The following is a 24,282-nucleotide window of genomic DNA, read 5'->3' on the forward strand; positions in this document are numbered from 1 at the left end:
GCTTCTTTCTGTAGGTGGGAGTGAAGTCAGAGAACAGGACAGGACTTCTTTAGGAATGCAGTAGCTCTGGGCCAGAGCAGAAGCACCAACCAGCCTGACTACCACTAACAAGGGCTTTTAGAAGAGGGAGTTGCAGATTGAAAAGGGGAAGACTGTTTAAATCCCTTACGGCAGTAACACCATTTTAAGCTCCATCAGGAGGGGAAGGAAGATAGAATACATGATTTAGATACTGTGTTTCCTAAAGCCACTTTCAGTAAAGAACTTTGCCAGTAATCCCACTCCACTCCAGTGCATGGCACTTCTAGACTGCAAAACCTAAGCAGAGGAGAAAAACAGTGCAGTTACAGTTGGTGTAGGTACCTCTTCATCCTAGCTATAAAAAAAGACACTTTTCTAATCATCTCCATCTGGCTGTGAAAATGGCAAGATTCCATCCAACAGCCCAGAGGAGTGAGGTTTTGTAACCGGCCCCTGAGCTTTCTCCGGATCCTGTTTGAGTTTGGCCTGTCAGTAAAATTTTACCTTAGCTTATTCTGCAGCATCCACAGTCCACCATGAGAAATTCCATTAACATCCTTTTAGACAAATTCTCTGTGATTAAGCAAAATAATTACCCCCAAAGAGTCATACATACCCATAAAATAATAAATGGCCTCACTGAGATAGTTTACAAACAAAATAAGAAAGTGAAAAAAACACATTTTCCCGCCACACACAAAACATGAAAACCAACCTTACTACTGAAATAGATCTCCCATAGGTAATAAAAGATTTATATAATACCAAATGTCTATTCTTAGGGAAACAAAAGCAAATATGGCTGCAATGAAATAAAGTCAGCAGTGAAATTTCACAGCAAAATATTGACAAATGAATAAAAAGAATATTTCAAACAAGCATTGGAAGTAAAATAACATTTTTTTGATTCTAAGACATACATTTTCACATTTTAGCATGTCTGTAATGGGGACCTTCTTAAATGATAGCCTCTTTCAAATACTCGGAGCCAAGGAATAGTGGTAACATATAATATGCCCCTTTTAAAACACGGGAGAGGTGGTGTCATTTCTGCTTGAATCTCTCTGGCTTTGGGTCTCACTCAATAAAACCTAAGATCCTTACCATGGACTGCATGGCTCAGTAAGATCTGGTCACCCACTGCTTCTCTGACCTCATCTCCTAAGAGCTTCCCTCTATTTTAACTCTGCCACCTGCTACAGCCATGCTGGTCTCCTTATTCTTCTTGGACCATCCAGGCATGCTTCTACCTCTAGGCCATTGTCCTGTTTCTTCCTCAGCCAGGAATGCTTTTCTGATTAAGAACCCCATGGTTCACTCTCACATCAACTTCAGATATTTATTCAAATGACAGTTTCTTATTTAGGCTTTCCCCAGCCATCTTATCTAAAATTGCATCATTCTTATACTCCCTCTCTACCTTTCTGCTTCATTTTTCTTTTTGACACTTATTATCAAATGATAGTTCATATTTCATTTATCTTGCTTATGGTTTGTCTCTCCCCAGTTGAATATCAGCTCCGGTAAAAACAAGGATTTTTGTCTATTGTCTTCACTGTTGAATCTCCAAGTCCTAGAATAATGCCTGGTATGGGGAAGGAACTTAATAAATAAATGTATGCTGACTATATGAATAAATATATGTGTATAAAATATACATAAATATATAAAAATTTATATAAATGTGCTAAATATAAAGCAATAAATTGATGGGTTCCATGCTCAAAGGTTGGTGGGTAAGTTGAGGAGGAGGTATGACTGTCACACTCAGCCTGTCTAATGGAGTGTGGACTAGGTGTCAGGTGTCTTGTGATATAAACCTGCCTCTGTTACCAGCTGAGTGGAATGTGACAAGTTAATCCCCTGGGCCTCCAGGTTGGACTACATAATCTATACGGATGTTATAACATGTCAGTTAACTGAGCATTCTGCTAAAAACAGCTGAAAAATGAGGAGTAGGAAGGGGAAGCTGAACATGTGAAACCATATCTTTTTCTTTTATAAGCAGATATTCATTTTTAATTTTTATTTATTTATTTATTTTTGGCTGTGTTGGGTCTTCGTTTCTGTGCGAGGGCTTTCTCTAGTTGCGGCAAGCGGGGGCCACTCTTCATCGCGGTGCGCGGGCCGCTTATTATCGTGGCCTCTCTTGTTGCGGAGCACAGGCTCCAGACATGCAGGCTCAGTAGTTGTGGCTCATGGGCCTAGTTGCTCCGCGGTATGTGGGATCTTCCCAGACCAGGGCTCAAACCCGTGTCCCCTGCATCGGCAGGCAGACTCTCAACCACTGCGCCACCAGGGAAGCCCCCAACCATATCTTTTAACATAAATATTTCATCACAATCAGTGGTAATTAGAGAGTTATTGCAAAAAAATTTTGGAATAACTTGTAGTCCAATTTCCTTTGCTTTATAAATAGTGTAACTGAAGCCCAAGATTAGAGAGATTTAGGTAAAGTCAAGTGCTAATTGGTGGCAGACCTTAGAACTCTACTTGACATCTCTGAATCCAGTGTTCTCTTTACTTTAACTAGTTAGTATACAGGGTAAATACTGGTGACTTTTCAAAAAAAGTGTTTTTCTTAAACTGTTTTTTATAATATTCAGCTTAGACTTCAAGAATTCACTTAGTGGCAGGAATACATAGATCAGTTGATCTCTTTGTGATCTAATTCAGCTTACGGAAGAGATTGGAAAACTGGAAGATAAAGTGGAGTGCGCTAATAATGCCTTGAAAGCAGATTGGGAAAGATGGAAACAAAACATGCAAAATGATATCAAGTCAGCATTTACAGATATGGCTGAGGAGAATATCCACTCTTATGAACAGGTAATTAGTGATATGTGGTATTGCTTCATTTTTAAAATGTTATCCTCTCTTACTTTCTATATGTCTTGTGTTGAAAGAGTCTGTTCAGGAACCAAGTGTCACATTCAGAAGCCTCTTCAGTGGCTCAGTGCCAGTGGAGTTGCCAGTTAATATAGTAACACTGAACCCACCCACTGACACAAATGTGTATATGTGGAGGGAGGGTGATAAGTTTTCCTTCCTACACAGCATGCCCAAGTACCTAATTTGAGCTGAGCTTGATGTGAGAAAGAATTATGCTACCATTTTATTGTGTCTGTTTTCCCCTCAGTTTCTTGTTTTGGAAGGATTTGAATTCTTCAAAAGCACTTGATCATGCTTCCTAATGATTCTCCTATCTTATTTCCTTTTCCTCTCTTTTTCTTGTATTAAAAAGGGTTTGCAAAATGAGGAAAGGACCAAAGGTTTGAAAATTAGTTCAGGGCTTATACGTTATGTCCCTGCCACCCCTACCATGCCTTCTGTAGCTATTCAAAAAAATCAAAAAAGGAGCATTAGTTCAGTTTAGTTTTAGTTCAGTTGTTTTTTGTTTGTTTGTTTGTTAATTCAGGAAAGAGCCTCATCAACATTTTTCTTTTCAAATGATTACCTTTTTTGAACAACTAACAATTCCGCAAAGCAGTTATTATTTTAAATGAATTTTATGCTATCACTTTCTTCATCTAGCATATTCTGAGAGTTTTATAGTTTTAATTCTTACATTGAGGTATCTGACCCATTTTGAGTTAATTTTTTTTTTAATATAGTATGAGGTAGGGGTACAACTTCATTCTTTTTCTTTTTCTTTTCTTTTTTTTTAATATTTACTTATTTATTTTGGCTGCGCTGGGTCTTGGTTGCGGCATGCGGACTCAGTTGCAAGCATACACGCGGAATCTAGTTCCCCGACCAGGGGTCGGTGACGGGGCCCCTGCACTGAGAGTGCGGAGTCTTACCCACTGGACCACCAGGGAAGTTCCCATTCATCTAGCGTATTCTGAACATACTTTTCCTGGAAGGTATATTTTAAACATACATCTTTAACCTTATCTCTGACTGAGTTAATGACGATACAAAATTGATACATTAAGAGAATTATTTTATCCTTTGTAGTCTATAGTGCTTGCTAGTTTAAAGGTACTTTAAACTAAAATATTTTATATTTTGCAAGATTATCTAACTGATACTGATATTTTCATTCAACAAGAATTACTTGAGCCCCTACTACCACCAGACACTGTGCTGGGCCCTGGAGAGACCACAGTATGCAGGACAAACACGGTCCCTTTCTCATGTAGTTACAGTCAATAAGAGAAACAGTCAATTAAAATAAAACGTTATGATAATAAAGTATAATAAGTTCCAGGATAGAAAGACATTGCAGGGAAAGAGGAGGATTCCTCAGAGGATGTGTTTAAGCTGAGACCTTAATGAATGATGAATGAGAGGTAGCCAGATAAAGATGTGAGTAAGAGAGTTCCAGGCAGAGAAAAGACGAGAAGTGAGAGAGTACATGTTCAAATTACTGAGGTTCTCTTTGAAGGATGGTGGAGTGGAGGTGATGTTGAGTTCAAAAAGGAAGCTTGTAGAGGAGGAAAAATTTTCCTCAATCCTCTTAGGTTTCCTGGCTGGGTCTGAAAATGAAACTGACAAAGATAAATTAACAGGAAAAATGTATATATGTTGATTTAATGTAAGTTCTTTGTGGTACAGGAGCCTTCATGAGCAAATCTAGACCAGAAGAAACAGATCTGAGTATTTCTACGCTAAGTTTGATGAAGAGTGGGCTGTCATGTAGAAGTAGGGTAGGTTAAGGAGTAAGAGTTAAGTGAAATAAACTGGAGGGAATTTAGCAAGTCCTTTTTGTTAGGAGTCTTCTCAGTGTCCCTTTTTCTTTGGAGGTAAAGATGCTTCTTTTTTCCTCTGGGCATAAGGAGGCCACCTCTTGTATGAGGGTTTTATGACCTGCTTCGTGAGATAAGGGTTAGAAGAAGGTCAAAGTGACCTTTCTGCTTCTGCCATATTCTCAAACTCATTCATCTTAATATGCCAACATGTCATATTTTACATTAGTATGTCCTGAACGCTATTAGGCTGAAGAGGGCCTTATAAGCTTTGTCTTTTATTTTTCATTCTAAGGGAAATGGGGAATGCCATTGAAGACTTTTCAGCAGGGAAGAGGCAATATCTATTGCACTTGCCTTTTAGAAAGATCACACTGGCTATATGGGTCAGAGTGGAACAAAACTAAACATGTTGAGCCTAGTTAGAAAACGTAGCAACAAAGACAGAGATGTGAACTGACATAGAGGTCTCATGGCAGTGGGCTAGAGATTAGTGGACAGATTCAAGTGATTTTCTTTTTAGCAGGTGGGATTGGAAAGATCATTTTCTACCTCTCCTATTTTTTTATTCTACATTAACAACCTTAAGTAAATTCAAGTCTCTAAAAGGAATTTCTCGTAAATCTCAGATTTTGAAATGATTTAAAATATTTCTGTTGGATAAAGCGCATTTATCAACATAGGCTTTTTTTACCACTTAACTCTTTAAATCCACAGAAATAACTTTATCTCTCCTTTACAATAGAACCTGTCCACACTGACCTTATAGTAGTGTTATGACAATTAAGCGAAATAATTTTTAAGAAAATGCCTTGAAAATTAAGATATACAATATACTATAAGTGATCGTGATTATAAAACATAAGTATATTAAGTTATAAAAGTCATGTGACAAATGCACCTACTATGTTTTCCTTTCAATGATAAAGTCTGCAAAACTTTTCTAAGTTTGCTTTTTTATTTTTTTAAGAGAAAATGTTCATGGCAATTCCATTGAACTCCAAATGAAATGTTTGAGTTTTGACTGTACCTGTCACATAAATACATGTTTTTGTCACACCCATAGGTTGCACTCAGTTTATACAAAATACAGTTTTATTAGAAATAGTTAAATTAGCATCACTGTGCCATATTGCCATATTGCAAACTTTGTTCTTCACAGCAGTTTATATCAGTATGTTTTTCACCCTTTCCTCCAAATGAATTATATTTCTACATGTTGCTAAAATTATATCAAGTGTACTGCATCTTAGATGTATATATTTGGAGGAATCTCTGGTTTTCTTTATTATAACTTCACAAGATCCCTACAGCTCCAGTTATTTATTGTTTTTTTTCCTAAGTGAATAACTCTTAACTGATTTGAGACATCAGTCCAAGCATAATCAGGAAATTGGGGCCCTTATATAATCACGGCTTCCTAACTAACACACAAACTGTGTGGCCTGAAACAGCAACAGTCTGCTGACTGTTAACTTCAGAATATCTCAGATATACAAGGAAGTGAAACATTGCAGAATCTTTCCAGTCCCTTTTTAATTTAATCATATTATTATGGAAATACTTCTGTTTTCATCAACATTTGTAAAAATAAATCACCAAAGGGGTTTGTTCCTAGTGTGATAGAAGAAATGGGGTATAAACATTTGCCTTTGGACTTTTATGAAGTAAAATGGTCACAGTTTGTTTACAACTTAATATTTAAATATTAAAATGAAAGAGGAAAATCAGTTTGTAAATATGAGATATAGGTCTGTATCAGAAACCAATTATTGTCATATTGAAATATTATACTTAGATGTGTGAATTTACTTGGAGACAGTTGACACCGAATATAAAACAGGTATCTCCAAATAAACTCTGAGTAGGTGAAATGAAGCTATTCCCAATTTTGTTCTATATGACCAATAACTAAGAATAAATTTGAGTCTTTATAAAAACAAGAATAATGAAACAATAAAACAAAAATCCAGTTGAACATAGGTGAATAATTTCAAAGTATCTTGGTATCCAGATAACCAAAGAAAATTATTTCTTGCTAAAATGTGAAGGGATGCTGAAACCATAAAATATGACATGCTGGATAAAGTACGTGGACATTTTCTAATTGTTCTTTAGTAGGTACAAAAGAGTGTAAGTTTCAATTGTTGATGATACTGATGCTGATGATTATGATGATGGTGAAGAGATTTGAAAGGAAGTAATCCTTGGTAGGTATTATAAACTGAAAGAATATACCCTTTGAAAGTTTAATTTTAATATCATAATCATGGAAAGATCGCATAATGTTATTTTTTGCCAAGTAAAACTGTTTGTAGTTAAGTGAATATAATACTTGAAGTTATAACATTTGTTTCTTTGCACAGTTTATTTTAGAATTATTAGTTAATGTATGGAAGTCGTTTCAGAGCCTCATTTTCTGGTTTGAAAATTAGTACATGCACATGAAAAACAAAAAAATGACAAGAGCTAAGTACACAAATGTATAAAGAGGAAATAAAGAATGCCCATAACCTTATCTCCTAGAGAAGGCTACACTTAAATGCAATTATAGAAAAATAATTTGCTATATGCAGATAAAAATATTTTTAAATTTCTGCATGGTTATTTTCGAATGTGTCAACATAAAAACATATGTTACTTATTTGTGTCATGATGATTATAGTGGATATGTATTATTTTGAGTTCTGTATTTTTTATTTGTTTAAACACTTCTCTATATAACGACATAATCTTCTAGTACATTATGTTAACATACCTTTATTAGTGAAGAGAACTACTAATAATTAAGCAGTTTTGTAAATTTTTTGCTCTCATAAATAATACTATTAAAAATAATTATGAACACTAGACTTAAAATCTTTTTTGATAAGAATTTCAAGAAATAACCAGGTTAGAGGTCGCTTCATTTCAAATGCTATCAGTCTTATTTAAGAATGTCAATTGCCTCATATAAAATCATTCATTTAAGATTCAATTAACGTCAAAACCCTATGCTAAGCAACATTCAAATTCAAAATTAAATCTTGCCCTTAGGGAAGAATAATAAGTATATGTATTTTTCACTTGATTTATACAGCTTTACAATGTATTACTTTTTTTAATGGAAGAATATTTAAATGTTTTTTTTTTTACTTGAATGGTAATGAGCTGGCTTAATAGAAGGGTTCTATCATTACTGAATAATAAAAATATATGTATCTACATGGACATCTAGGAAGCAGAAAAGCAATTATAGTATAGGACGTTTTCTCTAAGATAAATGAAGAAAAAATCATTGCAAGCCTTCACCATCAAGCCAAATCAATAGTACAACTAATGCTTTCCTAAATTCCAAGTCCAGCTATATATGGACCATTTAAAAAGTAGAGAAAATTTAAAAAATAAGTATCATAGCAGTTCTTCTACAAAGTAAGTAATAGATAAGCATTGAATGTCCTAGAAGTTCTTCAAGTATAGTTGTTCTTATTTAGAAAAGAATTCCTTATTACATTGGGGAATGGTAAAATAAACTCTAGCAAAAGAGTTGCTTGTTTTAAATTAAGTGGTGCACTACATGCTTTGGAACATTTAAAAAATTTTTGTGAATATTTAAAACACCCTGGTCCCAGTAAAGATAGCTCCCAAGCATTGTGACTTTAAGAGGTTAATCTATATTGGTAATGATTATAAAACTGCCAGCTAAGCAAGATTTTGATGAGTAGCATTTAGATTTCTGTCTGAAATTTCATTCTTTTTTTAAAAATTGGGACTCAGATAAATTATGAACTTTCTGTTCATCTACATGAATTAAAAGGAACAGTTAGAGGGAAGAGCTTCTCTAGATCTAATTCCATCCAACAAAGAGGAACGGTTATGTAACATGACCGAAACTTGGGGAGAAAGTACCATTTTCAAAATCTGGGAGGTCAAAGGAAAGCAAAGGAAGGAAACCCTGGCCATTTTCAGTCATATTGCGTAGAATTTAGTAAAGTGATTTGAAAAAGTTAACAGAAAAGTATAATTTCAACATCAGAGACTCAAAAAGAGAATATGACATAAGACGAATGAACAATTCTAAAAAGTAATAAAAGGAGCAAAGCAGTTAAAGAATCAGATACGATTACATCTGTGGACCATGAAATATGAAAGACAAAGATGTAAAGAGAGAGATACAGTCAGAGGTGAATACAGAGAAACAGTATCAGGAAGGGCACATTTCAGGAAGAAGTGAGGTTTTGGAAAAAAATGGAATGACTTCCAAATAGTACCAAAGTCAAATGGAAGTAGGTGTGAGGAGCCTCTTTTGGAAGCAAGAAAATTAGGAATTAATAAACTCTAATAAAATTAGTAAAGTGAATCTCTAATGGAAACCATGTTATGGAAACTGAGAAAACAGAACTACTTCATTTCTATTTCACTCCTTTTCTCTCCATCAAGGAGAATGAAAATGTAAGTTGCAAGATTTAGGCAAATACAAATAAAAGGTAACTAAAATTCAGTATATTTGAAGAGATAATAAAACATTAGCTATCCATTGCCACAAAAAGAGAAGGCTAGCGTGTTCTTTTTACAATGACCCTTGCAAAGCCTTTCCTTTATCCGCCCAAAAGCGGTGCTTACAAAGCCCTAGATGAAGCCTTTAATTTTAAACTGATTTACGCAGAGAAAGATCGACAGACTCTGCTCACCCAGGAGAAATGCAGGCTACTTTTCTTTCCTAGGTGAATACTCAGATTAGCTCCAGAGAAGGTTTTGGGAAATACTGAAACAATGACACCTGTTTCCAAAATAGTTAACCTCTGTAATTTCTACGCACCATACACAATCACCTTATACTGCTCAACTCTTAGTAACAGCCTTTCTTGTAAAGAGAAGGGTGGAAGTGAGTAAGGATTTAACCAGCTGTAGTTGTTTAGTATCATTTTGGTCCTAAGGAATGACCTGTAGTTTTTGAGTTTTCCTTTTAAATATTGGGAGAGAGGCATAAAAGTTGGTCTATGTTGAACCATTTCAATTATATTTTTATATTGACAGTCTCTTAGGATGAAACAGAGTAAACAGATACTTTCTTTAAGGTTAATGTGTCTCAACTCCCTTTCCAAATCATAAGAATAAAGAATTTAGCTAGAGCTGGAATAATTCAAAGTTATCTAGGACAGGGATTTTTGAATCCATATCAGGGTACTTTTCTTTTTACATGCCTCGTAACATTTACTAAAGCTGGTACCTGACCTAATCCCTAGGACCGAGGAAGACAGATCTGATGGTGCTAAAACAGCTCTTCAGAAAATAGCAGTCTATCTTTGGAACTATTTGAAGAATGTTTCAGGACTACATTATATACCCTAGGGGATTCAGTAGATTTCCATTAATGGGTAGGATAGATTTCCTGGAAAGTAAACACACCACCAGCTTGAGAGGCTAAGATGCTTAGATATTTACTCAACCTGACCATTTTTATGCCAGCTAAATTTTCCAATTCATTACGTTGTTGTGGCCACATTATTTACTTTTTTACTCAATGGGAGGCACTCATTAGAAGCCTGAATGTCTGGATTAGCAAATTCAGACAGCATTACACTACTCTTCTATGCACCATCCAATTCATTTAGGGATGGTCATCTTCATCAAAAGAAAAACACCAAGTTTTCATCTTAATGCTGTTAAATGACAATCCATTGAATACTTAGGGGTTTTTCCCTTTGTATTTTGAGTAAAGAGACCAACACTATTGATTGTTTAATGATTAATCTTGTCTTCTTTACCATTTATCCTATGGAGATCATTTTTGGGGGGAGCAATCAATTCCTATTTCAAATAGAATCTAAAGGTACATGGTAATAATGACTAGAAAAATGGAAACAGATGGAATAACCTTGTGTCATCCTAAGGCTAAAACCTTTTATTCTCACTGTCTGATAAGAAACTTCACCATCGATTATGGAAACAAGCTCATCAATAAAACACTTGCTTGGATTGCTCATGGGAGGCTATTATGGTCCTCTATAGCTATCACAGAGGCTGCAGAGCTGCCTTCTCAGTTTGATAGATTGTACCAGGAATCCTGGATGAGTGAAGAGGTGAGAATTATAAATTGAGCTGAGAGAACTCTACATTAAAGACATTTTATAAATTTTTTTAATCAACTATTACAAATGGCAGAGGAAGTCCCAGGGCATAGTTCTTTGGGTCTCTAATTGTATATTTAAGGACATGCTTGATCACACAATCATTTGCTTCTATTGATTTTACTTTGGCTGTCATTGGATATGACAACTTCATAGCCAAGTGTCTTCCTTTTAGGTTATACTGTTTCACTTTATGGAGAAGTTTGGCAATGCATCTTAGCACATTAAAGTTTCTAAGAAACTCCCTAAGAAAAACATCTGTTCACCTTTGTTTAAGATCTCAGATTTATTTGTTCACCGAAGTCATTTATGAAATTAATGTCTGAAATAGTCTCTAGAAAATACTTAGGAAACTGGTAAAAATGTTCATTAGAGCTTTTATTGTAAAACCATCTGAAGAAGTTTAGGTAAATATGAGCTCTTGACAGTAAATTTCAGTTCCACTTGGCTTAAAACACTGTTCTGTTGCAGCCAACTGACCTTTTAAACTTACACCTCAGTAATTTGATACAGCTTTTCAGTGATACAAATGAATGCTCCTCTGTCATAGCAGATAAGGTTAATTGTTATCCTCTACATTGATGACAAGGTCGTATTCCAAGTAGTAAATCTACTTCTAACTACTTCTACCACCACCCACCACAAGGAATCCTTATACTCAAGCCAAAATTACTTTGCAATAAGATTATCTTCAGCATGTAGAATGATAGTATACTTTTCAGACGTTAAGTCATTTAATTTACTGGGTCTTTATCTTGGTGACCACACTGAAATTTTCTTTTTTCAAAACTTAACTTTCATAAGAGGCATATTGAGGTCTTTTTATATTAGAAGACACTTTTGACTTAAAAAAAATTAGAACAAAATAATGATCTCCATTATTTAGTAGCTATTCAAAATACTGAATTCAGACTTGATGATGCATTTTGATAGTAATATTAGCAAACTAAGATGTAGTCAGAATAAGGTTATCATGGTGATAGTGGTCTAAGAAATGCATCTTCATTCAAGGAATTGGAAAAGAAGAAAGGTATTTGGAGGGCAGTCATGGAAGGAGTACATGTTTTATTGTTGCTTCGGAAAACATATCTAGCACCAACTTTTGGAAATTGTATAATTTGAATTCACAGAAGGAATTATTTCCTATGTATTAAAATTCTCTAAATTACATTAAATTGCAATGCAAAGAAATAAGTTCTCTGCCACTGGGAGTTTTTAAGCAATTGTTGAATAATGTACATCAGAAATTCTGTCTGTACTAGAATTTCTCAATGCATTTTATAGGAAATTAGTTTTTGTAATGTTAATGGGTGTTAATCGTGAAAGAAAAGATAGGTTCTGTAGTCAAATAAGTTTGAGTTAAAGTTAAACAGGCGTTTTTACTAAAGTTCTCAGAGTCTTTTATGTGCTTATATGGTTTATGAATCTGAAGATGTAATTTCTTTGACTAGGTCAGCATTTCTTCTTATAGGATTAGCCTGTCATGGAACACAATTTAGGAAACTTCAGGTAATTATGTTGATCTCTAAAGTGATGCTACTTAAACTGTGGACTAATGTCCAATTCATAAGTTGTTAATTACAGATTTATAACATGATAGATTCAGAAACTAAACGTAATCAGTTGAAATCTTCTATAGCAATTAGACATTGTCATGGCATCCAAGTGGGTGATTATTAGACTTTTGTTGAATAAGGTATAGGCCAATTCGAGTATTATCCAGCTTTTGTGGTGATTTCTTGTGGCATGAAGTGCAAAGTAGTGAGCTCAGTAGGTTCACTTAATGGTCCTCAGCAGATTGAAAGAAAAAGACTTATTCATCATCGCAGATAGTTTGAGAAGCGCTGCTCTAAAGTTTCTTCTGTTTTCTAAAAGTCTGTTCATCTCTTACACTTAACATAGGTAGTGTCTTTTCTCATTTAAACATTTATAATCTGATTAATATTCAAGTATTATAATGTATATAAAGCACAGTTAATTATAGAATTCAGTTTAAATGCACCAGGGTCTGACTTTTATTTACTTCTAAGGAAATCTTAAAAATCGAGTGTTTATCATTTTTAGAATTCTAAAGTATTATGTAATTAACTATTTTGTTGTTTTATTAAGTGATGATTTCTGTTCTGAATTGCATATTCCAAAGCCATAGCTATAGCTCATGTTTCCACATAACTGTGTACATCTTTTATTATAGTTCATGTAATTTTAAAGCTTTTGTTGTTTTGCAGGTTTCTGCTTTCTTAAAAACTTGTATTAAAAACATTTTCACCAGTCTCATTCTGTGAGATAGTTATTTCTCAATTATCTGTACAAGCGAATTTGAGCTTAGATGTAAAAGGGACAGTTATGCCATAGCATAGACAGTCTGTGCCTCTTCCCACCCTTTGGATTGGATAACTTTTTCTGTAGTTAAGTTTATCAAATACTTGAATAGGCGATTATATATGATAATGAAATAATTTCTAAAATTATCTAGATTCTGAATCAAGAATTTTCTTATTGTTCTTCATAAATGGCAGACTATATACTATGGACCAATATATAGTTCCTGCAAAGAAAAGAAAGAAATGATTTAAAACACACATGCACACACTGCATGATATAACATCTTGAAAACAGAAGGTGGGTTTACTAATGAAAAAAATTAAAATTGGGTATCAGAGTGCCTGCCACTAATTGTAAAATCTTCATCATATCTTCTCTATACCCAGTTTTCTAATCTGTCAAAAAGTGGTACCGGGCTTCCCTGGTGGTGCAGTGGTTGAGAGTCCGCCTGCCAATGCAGGGGACACGGGTTCGTGCCCCGGTCCGGGAAGCTCCCACATGCCTCAGAGCGGCTGGGCCTGTGAGCCTGCCGGTCCGGAGCCTGTGCTCCGCAGCGGGAGAGGCCACAACAGTGAGAGGTCCGCGTACAGCAAAAAAAAAAAAAAAAAAAAAAAAGTGGTACTGATGGTCCTCCTCTTCCTCCACGCCCTATCCACACACATCCCTCACAGGTCTTTAGGAGAATAAAATTAGAAGACCTGTGTGAAATGCTTTAAAATAATGTAGTTAAACATCATAGCTGTGCCTTGATAGTTTTCCAGTAATCCGAAAGTAAATGTGCTCTTTTTTATAGTTTGTTGTATTTCCATGTTTGATAAGCAAACACAGATAAGCTTGGTGTTTGAAGTGTCTGGGGTACTAAACTGGACAAACTTCATGTAATTGGTTTGTTATTGCTAAAAAACAATGATGATATGGTATAGAAAAGTATGAGTTGAAAAGATATGAAAATTTGGCTCTCATTTTCTTTCTATAAAGATTTCCAATGTATTAGATCTTTTGGAGCCCCAATTTTTCCACATGTAACAATGACAGAAGTGGAGTTATTCGTATCTAAGGCTTTTTCTATCTTTAGCAGATCTTGAGTTAGAGATCTACAGAATACTACAAAATTAGTTTTTAAATGGACCACAAGATGGCGTTTGTAGCTAATGAGTTTTTTGTGTTAACTCTGTTGCAGTCATTGAAGTATTTGCAGTATTTATAAATCCAAACTTATTACTTATGTTCTTGAGAGATATGTAAAAGTAATTTTAGAAAAAAATATGCAAGTCTTATTATTTTGAAGTTATTGACATTTCTCAAATTATAAGTTGGCAGGTTATTCTGAATTTAGACGTTTTCAAAAATGAAATTTAATGAATAATTTTGAGCCATTGCAAAATAATAGAAGTTGCTTTCCATTTGTAACATAATCTCTGATTTCTTTCTGGATTGACTACATTTCAGAAAAATGTTTAAATATGCAGCTCCTGAAAGTTTTCATTACTGTTTGGATCTTAGGTTTAGATGATTAAAAAAAACAATTACTAAAATGTTACACACTCCATTGCCCTCATTTTAGGCATAGCCTACAATTTTTATAATGTAATTTATTTTGCAGTGATATTGGCCTAGTATGGAGATGTTTACATATTTGAGCTTCAGTGTTTCCTCAAATGTAGGTGATGTCGTCTGTGCCCAAGATCATTTGAGATAGCATTAAAGTATGTAAAGGACACTCAGTCATATTTCTCAGTTTTAGTTTATTAAGAGAGATGCAATTATTATGGCACTGTATAAAAGATACTTTTAGATTAGTAGGAAAACTAGAAGCACAACAACTTTGACTTAATATGGAAATTTCTGGTTTAAAAAGGGGTACATGGTAAGGTTTGGCTTTTATTACATTTTACAATAATAGATATCATTGTTATTGTTTTAGGCAAATATATGGTTATTTTACTTTATTAGCAGAGATATATAGATAATATTTTATTAATTTGACTTATGTGATAATTTGGATGAGACTAGGTTTTCTATTAGCTGTTCCGTGAACAGTGTGGTAGCATTACCTATGGAGATATCAGACTTTATGTTGGCATTACCATCTGGTGGCTAAGAGCATGGGCTTTGGACAGGCATAACTTGTGACTTTTAAGCTCAGAGACCTTGAAGACTTCGTTATTTCAGTGGACCTCAGCATCCTTATCTATAAAGTGCTAAAAATAATGGTATATACATCAGCTTTATTTGGTATTAAGATATATGTGTACACATATGTATGTATGTATATAATGGAATAAAGAAAGATGAAAGGAAAGTCTTAGAAGCAAAATTTAATATTCCCAGTAAGTCACTAAAAGTAAATCATTTTGAAGCTTTTATACTCATAAATACCTTTCCAGGAGTCTCAACTAGTTTATCCCTTAAATCACTATTTATTTTACTTGAGCCCGAAATAGCCAATATAGAAAATATGTTTGAAAGCTGCTGGATAGATAAGTAAATAAATAAGTAAAATATATGTTAAGTTCTTAATGCAGTGCCTAGCACATAGTAAGGTTTTGATAAATGTAAACTATTAGTAGTAATAGTAGCAGTGGTAGTAATTGAAAATATTTCTCATGTATTTCTGAATCTTACCTTTGGAAATTATTTATAGTGACAATTACCTTATAAATATCAAATACAGAGGGGAGAGGTAAAATGTTATGTTTGATGCCTTTCCACACTGTGTCAAGCCAAATAGAACAAGGCATATTTACAAATTGTATGTGATCTCATTTGCCAACTTTTTTTTTCATTTTTTAAATTTTTATTTAAGTATAGTTGATTTACAATGTTGTGTTAGTGTCAGGTGTACAGCAAAGTGATTCAGTTATACATACATATATATATATTTTTTCAGATTCTTTTCCCTTATAGGCCGTTACAAAATTTTGAGTCTAGTTCCCTGTACTATTCAGTAGGTCCTTGCTGGTTATCTATTTTATATATGGTAATGTGTGTATGTTATTCCCAAACTCCTAATTTATCCAACCCCCCAACCGCTTTCCCCTTTGGTAACCATAAATTGGTCTTCTATGTCTGTGGGTCTATTTCTGTTTTGTATATAAGTTTATTTGTATCTTTTTTTTAAGATTGCATATATAAGGGATATCATATGATATTTGTCTTTGTCTGGCTTATTTCACTTAGTATGATATTCTCTAGGTCCATCCATGTTGCTGCATATGGCATTATTTCATTCTTTTTTATGGCTAATATTCCATTGTGTATATATACCACATCTTCTTTATCTGTTCGTCTGTCAGTGGACGTTTAGGTTGCTTCCATGTCTTAGCTCTTGTAAATAGTGCTGCAGTGAACATTAGGGTGCATGTATCTTTTTGAATTATGGCTTCCTTCAAATATATGCCCAGGAGTGGGATTGCAGGATCATATGGTAGCTCTATTTTTAGTTTTTTAAGGAACCTCCATACTCTTCTCCATAGTGGCTACACCAATTTACATTCCAACCAACAGTGTAAGAGGGTTCCCTTTTCTCCCCACCCTCTCCAGCATTTATTATTTGTAGACTTTTTTGATGACAGCCATTCTGACCAGTGTGAGGTGATACCTCACTGTAGTTTTGATTTGCGTTTCTCTAATTATAATTAGTGATAATGAGCATCTTTTCATGTGCCTTTTGGCCATCTGTATGTCTTCTTTAGAGAAATGTCTATTTAGATCTTCGGTCTGCCCCTGTTTTGATTGGTTGTTTGTTTTGTTGATATCGAGCTGTATGAGAGCTCTTTGTATATTTTGGAGATGATTCCCTTGTCGGTTGCATCATTTGCAAATATTTTCTCCCATTCTGTAGGTTGTCTTTTCGTTTTGTTTATGGTTTCCTTTGCTGTGCAAAAGCTTTTAAGTTAATAATTAGGTTGCGTTTGTTTATTTTTGTGTTGGCCACTTCAGGTTCTAGGATGAAAGTTAACGGACACACATGGTCCAACCCCCCTATTCTATGAATGGGCGAATAGGCCCAGAGAAATGAAAAGATTTGCCTGAAGTCAGACTGTGGAACAGAACCTCTTCATATCCCACCATCTTGAGAAAATATTGATTCTTAAATGTGGAAGTTTTCATTGGAAGCTATATCTACAGAAACACCATTTTTGTTATCATTCATTCTTTAGAACACTTGATCACATCTGCTTGTGTGATCACTACCTACTTATGAGAACTAAAGACACATTTACCTTTTCTAATGGCAAAATGTCATCACTACTTTACTGGGGTAGCAAGAGATTTACTTTCAAGAAGAGTTTTGGAATTAAAACTTATTTTCTAAATATTCTGTCTGTGTATTTGAGAAGTATTTAAGAATGTGTTTTGGGACAAAAGGGCTTTTGTTTACCTGTCAGGCCTGTCTGCCCTAGTTCTGGCTCACTTTTCTAACGGTACAGCCTCTTTCCCTGTCCTGCCCTTTATAGAGAAGCTATAGTTTTTGGTCTTTGTCTAAAAACTGGAGCCACCTGGAAAAAAGTGTGCACTGCATTCTCAGTTAACGAGGATTTGTGATCAGCTTGCTTTCTGGTCACCCAACATCCTGCCAATAAATATGTTCAACATATTTATGGACTTACTTTTACTGCAGTGGAAGTGTGGGGCACTAGAAAAAAGTGCTGGACTCAGTGGATCACAGTTCCCTTAACTATAAGATGCAGTTACTTGAGTTTGTCAAAATATTGTTGTATCAAATAAAATAATGTGTATGGAAAATCATGACACATTATTCAACTAGAAGTGGAATAGTTGTTGATTCTCTTATGACAATATGAGAATCTAAAACTAGAATGAGCTGGTGGGTATGATTGAAGGTCAGGCCACCCGTGACACTGGGTACTTTTGATTGTTACTCTAATTTTGATATTAGTTTGCTTTACTAATTATAATGATTTAAAAGTGGGAAAAAAGTCAATTTCTTGGTAGAAAACAGTGAGAAGCCAAATAACAGAAATACATTTTTTTCAAATAATTGTTTTAACATCTTTTTCTTCTTTTTTTTAAATAAATTTATTTATTTTATTTATTTATTTTTGGCTGTGTTGGGTCTTCATTGCTGCACATGGGCTTTCTCTAGTTGCAGTGAGCCGGGGCTACTCTTTGTTGCGGTGTGTGGGCTTCTCATTGCGGTGGCTTCTCTTGTTGCAGAGCACGGGCTCTAGGCACACGGGCTTCAGTAGTTGTGGCAAGTGGGCTCAGTAGTATGGCCCGCGCGCTCTAGAGCGCAGGCTCAGTAGTTGTGGCATACAGACTTAGTTGCTCCATGGCACGAGGGATCTTCCCAGACCAGGGATTGAACCCATGTCCCCTTCATTGACAGGCAGATTCTTAACCACTGCACCACCAGGGAAGTCTGCAGAAATACATTTTTAAAAAATATAATTTACGGGTTTCCCTGGTGGCGCAGTGGTTGAGAGTCCGCCTGCCGATGCAGGGGACACGGGTTCATGCCCTGGTCTGGGAAGATCCCACACGCCGCGGAGCGGCTGGGCCCGTGAGCCATGGCCGCTGAGCCTGCACGTCTGGAGCCTGTGCTCCGCAACGGGAGAGGCCACAGCAGTGAGAGGCCCGCGTACTGCAAAAAAAAAAAAAGTATATATATATATATAATTTACAAGTATAAGGAAGTTTCACACTAGATTTTGAGATTTTTTTTGTTGTCATTTTGATGATTCTTTATATCCTCCAATTATCACAGTCCTGGATGCAGTGAATACTGAACTAAACTATTTATGTGGTATAAACAAAGTGAATACTGAACTAAACTATTTATGTGGTATAAACAATCCATTTCTTGAGTTTTTACTTAGTTTTTCATACTCAGAAATGCAAGAAAAGCAAGAAAGACTAAAAAGATTTAAGGAGCTGTAGAGATTATGATTCATTATTTTTAAATAGATTTAGGTACATTAACTGGGTAAATGAGCAACATATCAGGTATTAGGTTAATATTAAATATTGGCAGGAGGAGGCAGTTAGCATATTTAGTTAGTAAAAAAATCTGCTATCAAAATTCCAAAAGAAGATTGGTAGCTTCAGGAGCTACACAGTTCAGAGCATGTCCTCAGTTTTGTAGATCCAGAAATCTGATGGTCAGCAACCTGAGTAGGGATCAGGCTTTTATAGCAAAACTTAACATTAACAAATTTAGGGATCAATAGAAGCCAGGATGTCAGTTGATGAATATTCAGATTGAAAAATGCAGTGTTTATGATGAGCAGCATATTTGCATCAGTAGTAAAGTACATTTCTTCTCTATGGTCTCTGCATTTACTGAGCACTTACTATATGCCTGGCATGTATTAACTCAGTCATCTTCGAAGGGTTTACATACTCCTGGAAATACATAAAAATTTCCAAGAGGTATGTAAGGAATCAATTTCTACATACTCAACCTGCATATATACTCTTTCCTAAAAGTTGATCCCCCTGGGACTTCCCTGGTGGTGCAGTGGTTAAGAATCTGCCTGCCAGTGCAGGGGACATGGGTTCGATCCCTGATCCGGGAAGATCCCACATGCAGCGGAGCAACTAAGCCCGTGCGCTACAACCACTGAGCCCGCCTGCCACAACTACTGAAGCCCATGCACCTAGAGCCCGTGCTTTGCAACAAGAGAAGCCACCGCAATGAGAAGCCCGCGCACCTCAACGAAGAGTAGCCGCTACTCACCACAACTAGAGAAAGCCCGCGCGCAGCACCAAAGACCCAATGCAACCAAAATAAACAAATAAATTTATTTTAAAAAAAAAGTTTATCCCCCTGCAATTATGCATTTTTTTTTACTCACCTGCCCTCCAAAATGGTCGTTCTTCCACTATGTAAAAGAAAGGTGTCTCAAAAAAAAAAAAAAAGGTGTCTCATCTTGATGGTCCAGTGACTTATTAAATGTATCGTGGTGGTCATTCAAGAGATTGGTTATTTTCCATTTGCTAATAAATGGCTATACCTCTTATCAGGTTTGTAATATCTCAGACATACTTAACCGTTTGATCCTCAGCTTTCTCATCTATAAAATAAGATTCATAGTAGTCACTGTGAGGTTTAAAGAAGGTAATATGTGATAAAACAACCATTACAATGCCTGACCAAGTATTCATATAGATATTCAGCCATTGTCATGATACTTCTCTTGATTTTCTGTGCTAGTGTTCTATAATCTGTATTTCAAAATACGTAAATTGTTTTTCTGCCTTTCGTATGGTGGATGGTAGGGAGATAGTTAAGTAGCTAATTTGTTTCTTTTACCATGTCTCACTGTCATTTTTAGGATTTGCTTTAGAAATGAAAATGTTAATTCACAACACTAATCAACATGGAGGGCTGATCTTCCTTAGACACTTACTAAACTAGGAGAGTTGAAGAATATGACAGTGATAGAAGTTTCATCACATTAGGATTAATACCATCTTTGGTGCAATTTGGATCCCTTATTTGACAGGAATTCTAAATAGAGCAGACTGCTCAGATTTTTATTTTGAGTTTTACCTTGAATATGTTCAAAGATTTTTTAAATGATAGTTTGGCAGAGTTATCAAAAAGATATGATATCTCCTGAAAGCAGTAATTGCTTTGGCCTGCCCTGCAGGGTTACCTGATAGTAGATAACGTATGGATTTGCAGAAGAGGCCAGAAATCAGGTTCTCAAGGGAAACAGGGCTCTTTCCAAAGGTGAACCATGGTTCTCTATGGGCCCTTCAATCCCAGTTCATAGTTTTCATTGTTTTGTAAATGTTGTGGATAGATTTTTAAACATTATCTGTATTTAGGTATTTTTGTATTTCCTTCTTTTTTATACTCAAAATTTGGTGAAGGAGACTTTTGAGTATCTATAAAGCTGAATTGAAAATTGTTTTCTTGGCATTGAAAAGAAATAAAATACTAATAACTGCTAATATTTAATGCATTTCTCCATATGATGTTAATTGTAGGTATTTCGTAGATGTTCTTCCTCAAGTTGTAGAAATTCTCATCTGTTCCTAATTTGTTGAGAATTTTTTTTTTTAAGTAAGAAATGGTCATTTTAATTTGACAAATGTCTTTCCATGTCGAGATGATAATAAATTACATTTAATACAGTCAGTTACATTGATTGATAGTTGAACATTAATCCAATCTTACACTCCTGGGATAAACTCCATTTGGTCATGAAATATAATTCTTTCTATAGATTGCTGGATTTGATTTGCTAAAATTTTGTTTATAATTTTGGCATCTATGTTTATGAGGGATAGTGGTCTGTAGTTTGTTCTTTGGTAATGTCTTTGGTAAGTTGGAAAGCATTCCTTTCTCTTCAGTGTTCTGGAAGAGTTTATGTAGAATTAATATGATTCTTCCTTAAGTTTTTGGTAGAATTCACTGGTGAAGCCATTTGGGCCTGAAGTGTTCTTTGTGGAAAGATATTTAACAACAAATTCAAATTCATTTGAATTATCTATTTTTTCTAGAGTGAGTTTTGGTAGTTTGTATCTTTTCATTGGTTACATTTAAGTTCTCAAATGTATAGGTATAAAGTTTTCAATAATATTTTTTTTCCTTCAGTAGAATTTAAAGGGATGTCACCTCTCTCATTCCTAACAGTTGGTAATTTGTGTCATGTTTCTTCTTTTATGAACAGTCTGGCTAAAAGTTTATCAATTTTATTAATCTTCTCAAAGATTCAGTGTTTGGTTTCATTGTTTTTCTCTTTCATTGAGTCACACTTCTGTCTTTTCTGGTTTTTTTCTTCTGCTGCTTACTTTGGTTATAATTTGTTCTTTTTTAGTTTTTAAGGTGGAAACTGAAGTCATTTAAGACCCTTTCTTCTTTTCTAATGAAGGTGTTTAGTGGTATAAATTTCTCTTTACGTACTACTTCAGTGGCATTCCAAAATTTTTTATACATTGTATTTTCATTTTCATTCAGTTTAAAATAAAATACTTTCTAGATTACCTTTTGATTTCTTCTTTGACACAGGGCTTATTTATAAGTGTCCTGTTTAGATCTCAAATATTTGGGGATTTTTCAGATATCTTTCAATTGCTGATTTCTAAGTTAATTTCATTATGTTCAGAGAACAAACCTCATATAACTTGATTCTTTTTAAATTTATTGAGATGTCTTGTATAACCTGGAATATGGTGTGTTTTGGTAAATGTTTTATATGCACATGGAAAAAAAAACATATTCTCTTTTGTACTGTAGATATCAATTAGGTCACCTTGATTCATTTCCTGGGCACATTAATGACTATCTCACCACCAGCAGACCATCATAATATAATCATTGCTAATTTTTTGAATACTTACTTTGAGCCAGGCATTCTGCATAGAGATTTATACAGGTTATGTAAATTTAATTTTCATGATTGCTTTACTGGTAAGTATTGTCATTAACCTAATTTATAGCTGAAGAAACTATAATAGAGATTAATCAATTTGCACAAACTCACACTTGATATAGTAGGATTCAGATCTGATTAAGCCATGCTTGTATCACTACTCTTCTGTCTAGATGCTTAATGCCTGCCCCCTCAGATCCAAATGGTCCATCTTTCCCTCTACAGTTTATTATAGATCTGTTTTCTATCATGACAATGGGGGAATAGTGGATTATTTCAGCAAGCTAATCCATGCTAATTTTTTCACCTTTTATGTTTTCCTCTTATTTAGCAACAGTTTCCCTCATTAAGAATTAAAATATGTAGAAAATGACAGGGATCCTGGCAAGCCTGTGGGAGAGAGGAGTAGGGCAGATTGCTATAGGAACAGATACGTAAGGATTTATTAATCCTTCTAACAGTAAAAGTGAACTACTGTTGACCTCCTCATGGTGTGTTTCCATTATTTAGTGCCTTGCTACATGGGAATCCTTCCTTACATCACAGACAGATCTCCACTTGGAAGAAGCCTCTGAAGATAAATCGTAATCGCATTGAAGACTTCTCTGTGATCTTTGGGAGATAACCAAGGTTAACCAAAGTTATTCTTTCTGGATGGGCTGTGTCCTTTCTAAAGTGGACGAAAAGTGTTTCACATTATCTGGAAAACCAACAACTTAAAACTCAGGTGTTCCAGAGCATTCATATGAATTTGGATATATATATATATATATATATATATATATATATATATATATATATATATACATATATATACATATAAATATTTAGCTTAGTTTTAACTATGTTCTTAAATTTGTATACCAATAATTATACATTAAAAAGTTTTTTTCTTAAATATTTGTCTGTGGAACATGTCATTTTAAATATAATGTAAAGACTCAGTTTTAATAAAAAGTTTAATATGAAATGACTTGTGTGTGTTCTTTTTCTACTAGTAGCTCAAGCCTCTGAAGCAGATTCTAATATGAATCCAGTGTATGTTAACAAGTGTCCTATGTATTCACCATTATTTCATCATAATTTTCTCTGAAATGCTATTTACTTTGATATTAGGAATTCAAAGTGAATATGCAAAAATGATTAAATATTATTAAACATTAATGATAACTTCAAAAGTTGGTTTATTAAAATTAAGTAACTGTTTAAAGATTACCAAGATAAATTTAAATTATTTTTTGAGTTACTATTTAGAATTCCTTATACAGTCATTTGCCCACTAGTAAATTTATTCTTTTTTTTGGTATTTTTTTTTTACATACCCTTCACAATTCACATCTAGCTTTATTTTTTAATGTACACAGTGTTTATCAAATTTGTTCTCCCATTTATTTGTTAAGGGTCTACTCTTTGTAAGGCACAATTGCAGGTGCTTATGATGATAATGATAAAGACACATTACACTCACTTCATTCTCCATGCTTACATTCTAGTAATATTTATCATATGGAGTAATTTTATATTCATTTTATGGCTGTATTTAAAAATTGAATGTATTGGTTATCCTAATATTTGGCAGTTTTTGGAAATATATATTTCTCAAGACTTTGAGTAAAGTTTGAGGTATTTAGTCATGCCTGTTACCTTACATGTATGACTTTTAAGTACCGTTTGGTTATTAGCACTTAAGTATCTCACACACACAAACTAGACATTTAGATGATCTTAACTAAAACGAGATACACAAACACCTATATAAATATAAAACTAAACATTTTTCTTAAA

General features: G+C 34.4%; 1 protein-coding gene across 3 annotated transcripts in view; it reads left to right on the forward strand.

Moving 5' to 3' along the window:
* Nucleotides 1-23,463, forward strand: part of SNX7 (sorting nexin 7) — a 98,211-nt gene extending 74,748 nt beyond the window's left edge. Inside the window, exons 8-9 of one of the 3 annotated variants that reach the window (XM_032609093.1) lie at nt 2,698-2,850; nt 23,008-23,463. In XM_032609093.1, the coding sequence (XP_032464984.1) occupies nt 2,698-2,850; nt 23,008-23,085 (231 nt within the window). In that variant the 3' untranslated portion in view covers nt 23,086-23,463. Of the gene's footprint in view, nt 1-2,697; nt 6,648-23,007 lie in introns of those variants that run through there. The other 2 variants (XM_032609096.1, XM_032609086.1) reach the window with 2 other exon arrangements.
* Nucleotides 23,464-24,282: the final 819 nt, after the last annotated feature.

This window comes from Phocoena sinus, chromosome 1 (assembly GCF_008692025.1).
Source record: "Phocoena sinus isolate mPhoSin1 chromosome 1, mPhoSin1.pri, whole genome shotgun sequence".
Taxonomy (NCBI): domain Eukaryota; kingdom Metazoa; phylum Chordata; class Mammalia; order Artiodactyla; family Phocoenidae; genus Phocoena; species Phocoena sinus.